At 42.2% G+C, this 15,061-nt stretch overlaps 1 protein-coding gene across 2 annotated transcripts in view; it reads right to left on the bottom strand.

Moving 5' to 3' along the window:
• The window catches only part of SMAD1 (SMAD family member 1), a 48,444-nt gene that overhangs the window by 21,509 nt on the left and 11,874 nt on the right, over window positions 1-15,061 (bottom strand). For both annotated transcript variants that reach the window (XR_009484359.1, XM_059827011.1), the window contains exon 2: window positions 4,792-5,415. Coding sequence is in view for 1 of the 2 variants with exons in the window: in XM_059827011.1 (XP_059682994.1) it covers window positions 4,792-5,191 (400 nt within the window). In the remaining variant the exon portion in view is untranslated. The remainder of the gene's footprint in view (window positions 1-4,791; window positions 5,416-15,061) is intronic.

The raw sequence follows: 15,061 nt of genomic DNA, 5'->3' as shown, positions 1-15,061 counted from the left end.
AACATATTATAAACTCAAATCCTCTTTAACCTAGCAGGCTGATGAGGAAGGATGCTTAGTAGCAGCAAAATAATACAATTTTGCACCAGATGGAACCGAGAGCTAGTGTTCACTAATACTTTAAAGAAAATTAAATACTCAGTTTCTTCATCTTCTTTCCTTCCCTTTAGCTAAGGCCAAAGAACTGAACCTCCTCCCCTAAAGCCACATTAGAGATGTGATTTAGTATTATTTTTTAATAGCACTGTTAATTTAAGCACCTCTTCACCCTCCCTGCTCCCTCTCCCATTACTTTTGTTTTGCTGTTAGAGCAAATGGGATCCAGGCTTAAAAAAAAGAATTATTTTTTTTCCCCTAAATTCTGGATGACATCTTTCACCTGATCCCATTGACATAACTGAGGACATAGGCACGCAACAGAGGCTGTATCTCCACAGAAACCAAAGGAATAAAAGAAGGGAAGGAAGTATCTCAGGAGAAACTTCCAATTGTCATTTCACACATTCTCCAGCAAAACCTGAGAGGTCATTTGTGGCGTTTTCAGAGAGAGAGATGAGGAATATCATGTTCACTTTTTCCTCACCGCCTCTACATATGCTCTACACCTAATTATTTCTCAAGTCTTGACCATACTTAAGGATAGTCCCAAACCAGGTATGAGCCTGGTTTCCAGGTATCTTGAAACCAAAAAATAAAACTGAGGGGAAAAAGCAGATTCAGTCAAGTGAGCACACCAGTTCAGCTGAGCGTGCCAGTTTTTAAAAGGCATCAAATTCAGACCCTGCCCTCCTTAATTAAAAGCTTTGCTTTGCCTTGCCAAGGGCGAATTTGACAGCCATTAACTACCCTGCACCAGAAATAATTCTGCACACAACAGATGTATGAAACAGCAGCAGTGAGCTACTGTAACACATCTCGAGGAGATATTTCTTCCTGGCAGTCGAGCACAAGGTTGTATTCCCATCCCCAGCAACAAAACAGCTTCTACTTTCTCCTCTCATTTCCCACCACCTCCACTCCTTCCCACACGTCGTCCGCAGGGCTGTGTTGGTACAGATGTTCCCGCAGCCACGCTGCGAGCCCGGGCGCTGCTCTGATCAGCCTGGAAGATAACGCAGCAGGGGAGGGAAAAAGTGACTGTGATCTGGTTCAGCACGAGGCCACGCAAACAGCTGTGCTGGCACAACACAGGGAGCAGGAGCTGTTTATGCACCTCACCACGGATCGGGTCTCCATCGCCTGGGGAACGGTTTGCTGCTACCAGGCTGACCGAGTGTCACACTGTCACAGGAAGGCCACCCTTCGTTGCCTCCACCCTGTGTCCCCACGCTGCCTTGGCCTCATCTGACTCCGCAGCGAGCGAGCCGAGGGCACCAAGCTTGCCAAGCTAACTGTGCCAAAAGGTAGTTTTCTGTCTGTTCAGTTTTCTTGATCGACTCACTGCAGGATCAGATAGGCACCCGTGCCTGTGCAGAGCCTCTAGGTCAGGTTAGGCATGAATATGGTACCACCACGTCACAGCACATGCCTGCCAGATGCCATGCTCCCCTCCTTGTGCAGAGGCAGCCGCACAGCCTGCGCTCAGGGACACCTAGGAGGCTCCCTGTTTGAGGCTGCTGATAGTTTTCCGCCTCCTCTTGACTGTTTACAACCGGTTACTATCTAGCCTGCTAACAGAAAAATCTCGTTTGGATTCAGGTGTAGCTTTGTAGCTGGCAGACACACCACAGCGTGCCAATTCTCATGTTTTCCAAGCTTATCTTCTCAAGCTAAACAGCAAGGATGGAATAAGGTATCAAGGTAGAAAATCCATGCCTCCCTCTGGCACCGTGAAAACTGAGATGCATCCATAGCATTAATTTCCCAACATTGAGCACTACCTGATTTTACGTATTTGAGGATTTACCGCTAATCCATTCCTCAAAACTTACACGACATTGAAACAAATGACACAACAACCAGCAGAAGAATGAATGTATAGATGCCGTCCCATTCAGGCACCGTACGCTTCAGTTCTCCAGTAACTGGATCTGCACAAAGCAGTTAAATACAGATCACGCTGTCAAGCAGAGCCAGAATTTCACAGTGTACCTCACACACAAAACGCGTGCTGTACACAATCTGAGCTTCCAATTTTGTTTTGTCAAGAGAAAGTACATTTCTAACCCTCCTGGCTGCTATGATAGCCTTGGAAACACAAACCTTGATATCTGCTCAAGTCTGTAGACTGTTGGAAATAGTGACTCATGCATGAATTCCCACTACCCATTAATCTCAAATCGTAAGCACTTACGCAGCAATAATGGTGTTTTAATATCCTGGCAAAAATGGGAAAAAAGGGTTAGCAGAATTTTGGAGTGACTGTCAGGAAACTAAGATAAAGACAACGCTTGGAGGACAGCAAGAACAAGGAATGGACAGGAAAAAAGAAGTCGTAAGTTATGAAGCACAGCTCTCCAAGCCACACGGGAGTTCAGCCACCACCTGTTTCCAAAAGCCATTCCCAAAAAACCATTTTCCCACTCATCTCCATGCAATATCCCTCAAAACAATGGCAGATCTGTGGCTGACTAAATATAAAACCCTCCTCCTTTACATACCCAGCCAGAGACCTCAGTAAAACTGCAGTGGGCTTCAATCCCACTCTCGCACTTCGGCGAGCTGTTAAAAGTTCAAAAGTCATATAACTTCAGCACACATATAACATCGTACCTCCAGACCCTGATTTAACAGAGCACCTCAGCAGAAGTGAATGCTAGCTCCTGATCAGCAGCTACCTCCAGAATATTTTAAGTGGTTAGAGCAGCACATTGAGCTTGTGAAAGACTTAACACTTCTGTCAGCTCTGTCAAACTGACTACAGCCCTTACAAGAAAACTGCCCAGTTGCCTATTAGGCAATTGACCAAGAATATCTAGTTTTTCCCTGAAGAAGGATACTCTCTGAGCAAAAAGGGAAGCATTTTATTTCTACCATCTCCAACTTGATTAAGTTACTGGTTTGGATTTTTTCCAGCAAAAATTCTGTAGCTACATAAATGTAGAAATTTTGATCTCATCCAAAAACAATTAAAGAGCAATCCAGATTTCAGGCTTACAGTTAACTTTTTGCTCCATTTCCCAAATACAAAAGTCGTAAGATGACTTAACACCCAAACCCCAGCTCTCCTACCACTTAAACTACTTAACAGCACTCAGCTAAAATGTACATTTTAGTTAGACACCTTTTGAAAGTTTTATTCTATTTTTATCTTACATCTCATTGAAGTGACAGGACTTTTACAAATACTTATTTTTATATATGGTATAAATGGTCCAAATGACAACGTTCTCAAACTCAGTAATTGTTTCCAAGATTAAAGCAAAATGAGTTAGAACATGTCATTTGACATGACAGTAACAGCAAGAGCCCAACTGCTGCTCAATCTGACGGAAACAGATGTCTTTCAGGAATCTTAATTTTCAGTACTTCGGAATACTGAATGCAGGCAACTACCACAGATATATGCAGACAGCTAGCAGTACGAGGACATGACTATTTTACTATCCCACTTCTGCTTAGCACGGAATTGTTAAGAATGTTAACATTTCTTTTATTTTAGATTTTTTAAGAACTGTTTTTCCAGTGCAGAGTTCCTTTGTTCAAGCTTCTGCTGCATAAATACATACATTATGGGCATTACCTCTGCTATTCACATGATCTCCAAGTTAATACTAACACACCAAAGGGAAATATTTAATATCTAGATATGCACTATGTGTTGCAGATCCAAGACAAACGCAATTTCCATCCACAGAAAAAACAATCTTGCAACAATCTTATTTCCACTGTAGTTCTTAAGGTGTCCATGCCACTCTGCAGAGACAGCTTCACAGTTTATGAAATGCCTAACACAGATGGACTTCCCAAACTTAAACCAGGGAAGTCCACCCACGCCTGCTGTGCATTTTTCTGCAGATGTCCCTGTACAACCTCACAAGTAGCTGGAGATCAGTGTAGATACGTCCAAGCACATTTCAGCTTAGTCCCTGGAAGTATTCCCCGATAATAAATTTGCCTAAGTAAAATCAAGCACAGATTTATCAAAAAGAGGTCTGGCCTTTGAAGAGGAGACAGAGAGAATGGGTCGCACCTTAAAAAAGAAGTGAGGAAGTGAGTAACAGGTAAACAAACTGCACTTACAGAACTGCTGACAGTGAAACTTTATGTACAACCAAACATTGCTATCAAAGCTTTAAGTTGAGGGGATTATATTCTGCTGTCTAAAAATCACAGTCTTTGGAAAAGGCCAAAATTGTGGGAGATCCTAAAGACAGTATTATCTCCTGAGGAATGAAGAACCAAAAATTATAGAAGTGAAATAATAATTTGTAAATAATAATAATACCACTACCACAGTATGTCAGAATGGCTTTCATGCACAGACTGCAGTAATCCTTTACATTAGCTTGCAATGTTTCATACAGATTCACTGATCTGCACAATTCAGTAAATAAATTAACTGAGGGATAATGGTCACCAACAAAACCAGGTGATACCAAGCCCAGCAGCTTGAGGCATATACTAAGACTACTCCTCTGTATAGTGATAAAACATTTACACAAGTGAAGCATTCGCCATGTGAAAGGGAGAACTGCCAATTAATGCTTACATCCAGATAAATTGCAGAGGAAGAATCTGACATGTGCAAACAGCCACTTTTGCTTATTTAAGCTGATGAGTCACATGATTAATTGCCATACTTTGCATTGTTCAGATAAGGTGTAAAGGTACAAACGAGGAAGAACCTACCAGGACTTTCTACCCGCTTGTAGTGGTAGGGATTGATGCAAACCTCCTTCTGTTTTGAACCAAAGGGAAACTCGCAGCATTCCAGTGGTTTCAGTTCGTGATGGCTCTGCAGGTCCGGCCAGCGCCACACTCTACAGTAAATTACATGTGGTAGCCCTTTCCGGTGCGAAACCTGAAGCCTGCCATCCAAGGAACGAGGAATTGTGACACAGTTGCTGGGCTGACCAGGACAGCTTAATGCTTTTTCCAGCTCCTCCATAGCACCTTTTTTCTTCTTCAGTTTTTTCACTAATGCATCAACAGCTTTCTCTGCCCATTTTTCTTCTTCATCCCCCTGCTTCCATCCCAACAGCCTCTTCACTGCTGGGCTGGTGAAGGAGAATAAACTTGTCACATTCATGGTGACCCCACTGCAGCGATACCACAGAACAAAGCAGGAAAGACTGTCCTTTTCTTCCACCACCACCAGGGTACAGCAGATTGTGTCAGTAGTCAAAGGCAGCCTGTATCAAATAATTCTGGTCCTTTCTCCTTTTCAGTCCTCCAGTGCCAGGAAGGCAGCGCTGACATCCCGCCTTGACGGACGCAACCTTCTCATTATTCTAAACTCTTCCGGCCAAGAAACTGCAGGACAATATCAGAGGGAGAGAGAGAAAAAAAAACAACGGATTTTACCTTTTAAATTAACGTACACCAGTTGAAAACATCCCCCCCAACCTGCAAGAGTGGCGTGATCAGAAACGAAACAACAACAAAAAATCCCCAGCAAAGTGCTGACAGCCTCCAGAGCTGGACTCAAGGCACATCTGATGAAGACTTCTAAGCAGCAGAGCCTGCTGCTGAACCCGGTATACCCCTCTCCCCAAAACAGCCCTCAATAAATGAGGTGATCACCCTGGAAAATAATGACACAGCATAAAAAAAATCAAAAGAGGTTGGGGAGGGGGGGTTAGAGGGAGGAGAGGGCAAGTAGGTGGTGGGACAATTCTTCATCAGCTCAGTTCCCTCATCCAATTTGCTGTGGGGACTCAGTGATTTTTGTGCCACACAGCAAGGGGAACAGCAACTGCATTTGCCAGCTTCAAACAATACTTCTGCTTGGTGCCCAAGCATGGCCTCAGCTAGTACCATTGAGAAGCTCGATAGAAAAAGCCAAAACACAAGACAACATCGCTGTATTCCCACGCATATTCCACAAAAGGGCAAGGGTCCTATATTAGAAATGTAGTTCACGTTAAATCTAGCCTAAAACAGTCCCTAAGATTTCATCTTTTACTATTAAGTGTGAAGGACGCTCCCCTCTGCCTACCAGCTGCTGCAACCTTAACCAGCAAAACATCCCAAGGAACCAGCACAAGATCACTAGGGCTTTTTTTTTTATTTTAGAGAGCAGCTGGAAGCAATATGCCCCAACAGGACTGTGCTACCCAGCCCTCTACAAAATGCCAGAGATGCAGCTCAAAAAATCACTGCACTAGACTTGTGCATACCATGATCTGAAACAAAAACAGTTCAGCTTCAACTCCAACTTACTTTGTGGAACAAACCAAAGAACAAGAAAGGAAACTGGAAAGATCCTTGCCCTCATTCATCTCACATGAGAAAGACGACTCACCTCCCTACCCCACCAAAAAGCCCTCACAGCTCATAAGCAGACTGTGAAGGAAAGATACCATGAACTTACTTCACTGATTACGTCCTGACCCTTCCCGTTGCAATGCCTGCCTGATGTACTCAAGGACACATGAAGGAGTGGGAAGGAGGAAGTCCTGATAAGAGGATTTCAGATGGCACAGTGATCCTCAAGTTGGGAGACATGGAACAGGGATGAAGCGATGGGTGAAGAGTGGGAGGAACTCCACATACGAAGAAGCCCGTGCCGTGAGCAGCAAGTTTCGTACTTGCCCGCGCTGAGAGCAGGCAAAAGACTCTGCCAGGGGAAGTAGGAGAGACCCTGCACTGGGAGGGAGGGGAAGAAAAGACAAAGAGCACTAAACCACTGATTTTCAAACAGAGCGTGAAGACAGACAGGAAATGTATCCTGGACTGGACACCAACAGGTTGCAGAGGAAGGGGGAAGGGGAAAAGGATATGAATGTTTTCGTTGCCATCAGAAAGACACAAAAAACCCAACCAACCAGAAACCTATACGCACACAGAATATAAAGTGCCAGGCAGAATTTCATAGTTCTACTAAGAAAAGATTGCAGATCTTAGAATTGTAAATGCTATGCCACACTTACCCTCTGGACTATCATGCATTGTAATGGTTTCATGGTGTACCACTGTACTTGAAGTACTTTAAGCTGAAAACCATCTGCTTGATTCAAATTAATTTGTCACTAAAACAATTATCTAAATTGGAAAGGTTCAGTTTTATTATGCTGAATGCATAAACTACCTTTACGTGAATAATGATTATGGACTAAGAAACAGACCCTGTCTACCTGCACTTAGTACTGGTACTTCCCATTCCTTTTATGCTAAGAATTGTATTTGAAATAATAATGTCAATGCAATGGAAGATTTGCATGAGCCTGGGGCAAGTTTAAGAATTTTTTGTTACCTGGGCATGCGCTATACTGTTAAATGAACTGAAACACCATTACTGTCATTGACTGTACCCCAGGTAAAGTGCTCTATTAAAGTGCTGTGCTAATTTAAGAACCATATTACCAGAACCCCAATACATGTGCTTCAAATGTGTTTGTAAGTAACAGAGTTATTCTCAATTCATGTATAGTCTGTATCTCAATCAATATTTAGAGTATCTTTTTTCTGTATCTTTCAAACAAAAGATACAAGTTCCACACACAAAAGTTAAAAGCTCCAGTGGTATATCACCAAGTAATCAAGTCAAGCTTTGTACTTCACATCCATTCCAATTAAACAAAAAATATTTAAAAGACTTGAGCTGAAGTTCTAATAAAAAAGAAAGTACAAAGTCTAAATCTCGATCCAAACTTCTTTCAACATTGATAATGAATGCAGACATGGGTCTACCTAGGCCTGACCCATTTCCACCAAGCTATTTTAAAAATAAGTGGCCAACCTACTTGCTGTGAAAAAGAAAAAAAAAGTCCCATCTATTAAGACTGTATGTTTTTACCAGTGCCTACAATCCGAACATGAGCTAGCACACAAGCCCTGCAAAGACTAAGACAATGTTCAGATGCAGCCCCAAGTAGTCAGACCATAGGCACAGATTTTCCAAAGTTTTTGGATCCAAACCTGCAACACACATGTCCCACTCCCGCAATCATACACTCCAAAACGTATTTCACTGTCACAAAGGTATTATCTTAACAGCTGGCATCTCTGTAGCAACAACTGTGGCCAGAAATACGCTGGGAGCAGGAGGAGTAGCATTAGGTACGCTACTTGTAGATACCCTTGGAAGTAATGGAGCTCAGGAGGACCTAGCCGGCCCAAACAAAGTCTAAGCACACTCCAAGCCCTGAACAAGCCACAAGATAAAGGGGGAGAAAACCCACAGGCTGCTGTATACTACTCACACTAAGCTCCAATACCAGTATTAAGCTAAAAAAAAAAAGGCAGTGTAGGTGGAGTTTTTCGTTTCCAAGAAGCAGAGAGTGCGTCCGCAGCGCTGAGCCCTTGCCAGTACATTCCGTTTCCTTTTCTGCCACTCTTGGTTTTTGCAGTGCATCATTTCCTGTATTACTTTTGCACAAAGTGGTCTTATCAGCTGGAAGTGCAAAATAAAGATTAAACCACGAGTCAGCAGATTACACAGTCCGCGTCTTTCTTCCCCAAATACACGTGCCCTTCTGGGAAAGTAGGAGTTAGTATTTCCAATAGTTGAGTGACCACCAGCCCTTGAAGGGTACGTTTATTCACAAGGTACAGGTGAAACAGAAACCTAGGCCAAACAACAGGACACTCTCCAAAAGGCAGCCTGGAATCAGTTTAAAGGAAATTGAGTTGTTACCTGCTTATCAGCCACTCTTTACACATCAAAACCCATGCGCTTTTTATTATGCGTTCTGTCTGCTGATGGATGAGTTGGAATCAACAAACTTCTTTTAAATCCCAATGCTGCTTTATTTGTCTTCCTTCACTGTTGCTGCTGTCTTTTGTGTAATATTTGGACTAACATACAAACCTGCACGCAGCTTGTGAGAAGCCTATAAAAAAAGAGTGAGCATTTTATATATATATATATATATATATATATATATATATCTCTCTTTAGCCAGCCTTGTATTTAAACAAACGTATTTAGGCAAGATGCCCAAGAGTGAAGTTCTATTTTTCTAGCCCTCAAAGAAGAGATAGTTACTCTGTCAGCAACACTAAGCAGACAGTAAAATATTCAATGAGACTGTTTTCAGATTCCCACAGGAGATCCCATAGGAAACTGCCCCAATTTGCATAAACGACTGTTTTTGGTGGGTGGAGAAAGGGTTAGGACAATTAGATGATCCTCTCCCAGGGGGGAAGTGAAACAACTCCTAGCCCAAGTTTCAGGCAAACAAGAAGCGGCTCTAACTCTTCTACTAATTTCATTATTTGTATTACAGGCTCAGTGATGCAGGCAAAAAGGATCCTATTAAATATTTTTAATATATGCTCAGCACAGACATAAAAAGGGGCAGGAACCACAGTGAAGAGAATCTACATAATTGTTAATGGAGAAAACTGTCTAGTCTTTTGACTACATTTTTAAAATTCAGTTTATCTTACTTTATACAACGTACCTCCTCCCAGCATCCATTACGTATTGACTACATAAAGAAATAACAAGCAGAGAGATTTTAATTTGCTTCTTTAAAAGTTATTTAGTAATATACCTTCTCTGAAAGACACATCTTTTCAGCAACTCATGTACTTAGTACAATATTTAGACCTTTTTTAAAGAAAGAAAAAAGATCAGATTTTGGCATAGAAGCCAGGGAGCTGTCACTTTACTCTTGCATGAACTATTCCCATGTATTACTAAAGAGCATGCAGTCTAAGCAGCTGTAATGCTAGAATGTGTTACAGCAGATTGTGCACTAACTTCCTCTGGCTCCCTATTCTTGGAGCAAGCAGCAAAAAGTTTCGATTTCTTTCTTCAAGCAATGTGACTTGTAAAACAAAAAGTCAAGATCCTTCTGCTGAATTACTCTGTTTTTAACCAAAGAGCTCTTTCTTTGCACCTTCTTATGGTAGAAGATCAGATCTTGCTCATCTTGGAAAAATGCATGGAAACCTGGTAGAAGCCTCAGTGGCATTACAATACACATACAAAAAGAAAGCAAATTTCATTTCGAAGTGCTGTAAAACTCATTAGAGAGTTTATACAGAACCTGACTTGGCTTCCCTTGTATTTCTGAAAAGGATAAGGAGAACCAAGAAAAAAAAATTAACTCTTATATGTCTTCTTGGCATGGCAGAAAAAATTCAAAACAACACCTAAAAATGCAATCATATGTTAACTTCTGCTACATATCATATTGATAGGTATCAATATGTGATACATACATTATATGCATTAAGTGTTCGGGGAAGGAGGGAGCACGCTGGTGCTGAAAATGCTTCAACATACTTAACAGCAACAGGTAGTTTTTTCCCCTCACACTGCGTTAGACGCCTTTACTTATGCCCAGCAAGGGCAAGGAGGATACTTCCAGCCTGTTCTGCAAAGTAGCCTCTGTCTTGGATGATGAGAGACAGATCAAAGCACCCGGCCCGAGAAATCTCCTCTAGGACCACTGCTCACGCTATTTGGCTGAGGGATTGACCTTCCAAGAAAACCTCCCATTTATCATTGTTCAGCCAACAGGAAAAATCCTTTCAGATACCTGCGTGCACCCTTTAGTTCAGCAGATGGTAGGACAGCAAAGACTGTCATGTGTAGAGCAGGTGCTGACTGCACCCCAGCTAACTGTAACAGCAGCCCATACAGTTTGTTAGAAATACCTAGCTGTTCTCAACAGGGCAGGAATATTTGCCTTTAGAAGAAGGATTTGCACAACTTCTAACTTATTTGATAAGCCAAATCAAGTCCATGAGTTCTGAGCGTGACCTGACCACCGAAGAGCAGATTCACCACTCGCTCAAAATGAGACAGTAGGGCCAACGTATGCTTTACAGATGGAGGGGAAGAGGGAAACAGTGACCCAAACAACAAACCCCCCACTGCTCAGTTACTCCAGAGCATGAAGAAAAAACCTTATACTATCAACATCTGCCAGCTCCTTCCCAATGCTCACCACAGTTCAAACCAAGTACACAGTGTCCGGCCAGTTTCCACAATGAACCACAGATTTTCCTCCACTTGCCTACCCACTCAGCTTCTGGCAGGCAAGGCACTGATCCTTGCCCTTGAGGTCTCAATTATCACAATTACAAGAGTAAAACAATAGAAAATTCTTAAGGTTTTCTGAATTTGTACTTTGCCTACTCAAACTTAAGTTACTAGATTTGAAAGACTCATAATAACTTCACTGTTGCTTCTCCACAGAAAATACCCAGTTTCCATGTACATTAGAAACTGAATCCTGTGTTACAATCCAACTAAAAAGGCATAAAAGTCTTTGTAAGCCAACACATAATTGTGAGAAAAGCTAAAAAACACCGCAAAGGTGCTTTCCCAATTTTAACAGCGATGCATCAACAATCAAATCTGCCCTTTTTCTGATTAAGAACACTTCTTCCCAATGCCTTTGCAACTGTTTTGATGTATTAAAAACTGTACTCCTGAAAACAAATTTTAACACTACATCTTGCAAGGGGCTTATCTACACCCTCATTAAAGCACAGCTCCTCCCTGTTTACAAGAAACATTAACACCTACAGCCTCTTAAATGACCACCAGATCCTCAAACCGTGCGGTTTTAACCAGTTGAGAAACAATGCTATATTTCTAGCTTGCACTGCTCAATTTTACTTATTCCTGTGTTCAGATGCACATGAGACTCCATGAAGTCACAAACTGCCAGCCTTCCTTTAGTGCCTGCTCGTCTCCTCGCCATGCTGATTTGACTTGCCAAGACTACAGAAAAAAAACTAACACCACATTTGCCAAGTTACTTGGTCAAGAAGCTGGAGAAGCCTGGTGCACACCAGAGCTAGTACACAGGACACGTCAAAACATACAACCAGGTGTGGACAAATCCCTTCTGGTGTCGGCAAGCAGTTGGACTGAATCGGATGCATTATCAGAGATTATTTCTAAAACCGCAACTTAATATTTTAACTGAAGTCAGGAAGGAACTGTTATTTGATGATTCAGTCAAAACTCTGGCACAGATGGGATTACAAAACTATGAACATCACTAAAGTAACCTATAAGATGAATACAATGCTGTTAACCACAAAACTTGCCAGAATGGTGTTCATGAGGTGGTTTTTTTCTAAATGCTGTGAAGGACAAGACTCTTCATTTTTCACACTCACTCCAAGCTGAAGGCCTCTTAAAAAAATCCTCAAATGAAGACAAAACATTCAAAAGGAAAAATTATCCAAAGAGCTGTCAAGAGACAGAATGAATTACCAGCCATCACAGTGGGTACTTCATTGTGCATCTTTGGGGTGGGTTTATCCACTTCACTTGTGCTGTGGGGTATTTAAACTCCACACACTGTCCCACCAGGCACTAGGAGCACTCAGGAGTACAGGAGCAGGCAAAGATCTCAGTCAGCATCATTAGATGACACAGGCCAAGTCCTGAAAAATGCAGAACAACGTATAGACCAGTTTGGAGCAGTGGCTCTGGCTTTGTGCACACGGGATATCCACAAAGATGCCATGACTAGTCTAGCTATTAAAGTTGGAAGTCCTTTTCTAAAAGGTCAAAAAGCTGGGGAAAACAGCGGGTTTTTTTCCCCTTTCATCATAAAACTCCTGTATAACTCCCTTTTTCCACAAAGGCCATTCCCTTTCCTGACTTTTTGAACTGTCTTTAGAAAACAGGTGTTGTTTACAACAATAACAAACACACATCTGTGTGGGTGTGTTAATACACACAAAGGCAGGATAACTGAAACCTCTTCCTATATTTAGATCTGTCTGGTCAGCTCTAATTGCATAATTTAATCAAAACCCTTTCCAACGGAAACACATCCATATTCATCACAGGCATCAAAGGAAACATCTTTACAAACTATATCCTTTTACAAACCAACACATGGTCCCACGCCACTTGTCCAATTGTTGGATTCCTCCTTTGGGAAGGGCACGGAATTTTATTTCTTTTTCTCAGCTGAAAAAAGCGTTTCCCTCCAATTCATCAGAACAGGGCGGGAGGAACTTCCTTCACAGGTGAGATGGGGAAAATTTACTTACATGTCACTTTCAGGGATTTATTTTTTTTTCTTTAAAAAGCAGTTAAAACATACATTTGCAGCATAAAGGAAAACCTTTAAAAACCAAAAGAAAAATGCCCATCACCACTCAGGCATCAAAATTTTTTGATTAAAGCTCACAAAATGCAAGATGTGTTTTGCCTTCACAGAACGGCACAGCCTAGCATGGACTGCATGGATTCAGAAAGTGGTCTGTCAGCCTCAGACACAGTAGTGCTACAACAGGGTATTTTTAAGGAGGGAACCTCACCAAATGCACTCCAGTTATGCTCAGCTTATGCAAGCCACGGCTCCTACAAATGATTCATTTTACCAAGAGCATGCACAAATACAGTTACATCAGCTGCATAAAACCACTTCTGAAGACTGTGACCCAGACCTCATTTATCAGAGATTAAGTAAAGATGTTAAACTACAGCTCAAGATCCCCAGCTTTAAAGCAGAATGTTTCACCAAAGCAAGAGACAACAAAAACTGAGAAAGAAAAATTACTTATTCACTAATAAAAGCATTATTAGGTCAAGCATCAGCAAAGCGGAATAAACTGATGAAAATTAAACCAAAAAAGGAATGTAATTAAAATGAATTAATAAATCAATCTTTTACAGATTAGTCCCCCACCAACCATTTATACACTTGAAATAAGAACAGCCTCTTCAGTTTGCCAATATTGAAGGCATTTCAATGCATTTCATGAGATGCACGCTTTACTTTTAAAGAAGTACTCCTCTAGGTTTCCTCTTTTTTGCCTCATTTGCAAAAACTAAGGAGGTATTTTTTGCCTTTAGATGACCTTTAAAGCACTATATCTTCATCATGTCTTTAAAATGTCAAAAGGCAGAGCAAAAGATCTACGTTAAATTTCGTGAAGTGTCCTGCAATTCACAACTACCATTCTGGACAGAGAAAGTGTTTAGAGATGATACAGCTTTCCAAGCCAAGTTTATACAACCCAGAAACAAACATCAAGATTTGCCAGATTTCTACCATCCAATGAAACATTGTTTAATTACGGCATGCCATTAGTGGCCTTCTGAAAACCAGGACTGGACTTTTGCAGATGTTTTCATCCAGACAATTACTCTACGGAACCAAAGGAACAATTCTTGGTTCAAGTGAAGACCAGGCATTAGGAGAACTAGCCTTCCCCTGAACCGCCAGGCACACTTGGAACAAAACAGGTATCACATGTTATTGTGGTTGGAGGCCAACAACCTTCCAGATGACAGTCGGTTCATCAATAAAGTCTAAAAGCTCCATTCTCAGGAGTGTTTTAATCCAAAGAAGTCTACTGACTGCAACTGAATTGGCTATCAGTGCCATTTTTTCCTGCCATACCTAAGCCTGTAAAACTTGTCGGCAGAAGTACTGCCACAGAAAGTGCTGGGCTGCTGCTCAGGACACACAGCTCCCATTTCCTTTGGGCAAACCACTTCCTCACGTCAAGCCTTAGCTTCTCCTCCTAACAAGTGGAGAACAAGACTCTAAGACTATGATCGAGAGGCAAGTATTAGAGAAAGAAAGCTGGCGGGGTGACCACCAGCACAGAAAGTTTTCTGGCAGGACGGCACCAAGACAGCTCCATGAGAGCACGTGTCATTACCCCAAGCAACACCTCCACGCCACGGAGGAAGAAGGCAGTAAGTCACTGGGCCAGAGGCAGCTTGCCCTGAGCAAGAGCCGATGACCACTGCAGCAAGGGGCCAGAGGGCAAAGGCACTGGGGCTGAGACCGGGGCACGTGTCAGCGCTACCGCACTCATCGCAGCCAGCGAAAGTGCCTCCTAACCACTGCTGACGGGGGATGGCCGAGCACAGACCCAGAAGTTGCCGACATAGCTTCTGCCTTCTGAAAGTGCACCCCTGTACGTGAGGATTCAGAGAGACTCAAAAAACTGCGGGGTGAGGCAAAAGCAGCCGTCACAGCCCTTCGCCAGAACATCTGCAGAATCTCACGTCAAA

This window comes from Gavia stellata, chromosome 19, assembly GCF_030936135.1.
Source record: "Gavia stellata isolate bGavSte3 chromosome 19, bGavSte3.hap2, whole genome shotgun sequence".
Taxonomy (NCBI): domain Eukaryota; kingdom Metazoa; phylum Chordata; class Aves; order Gaviiformes; family Gaviidae; genus Gavia; species Gavia stellata.
Note: the sequence above shows the minus strand (reverse complement) of the source record. Positions and strands in the feature narration are given on the sequence as shown.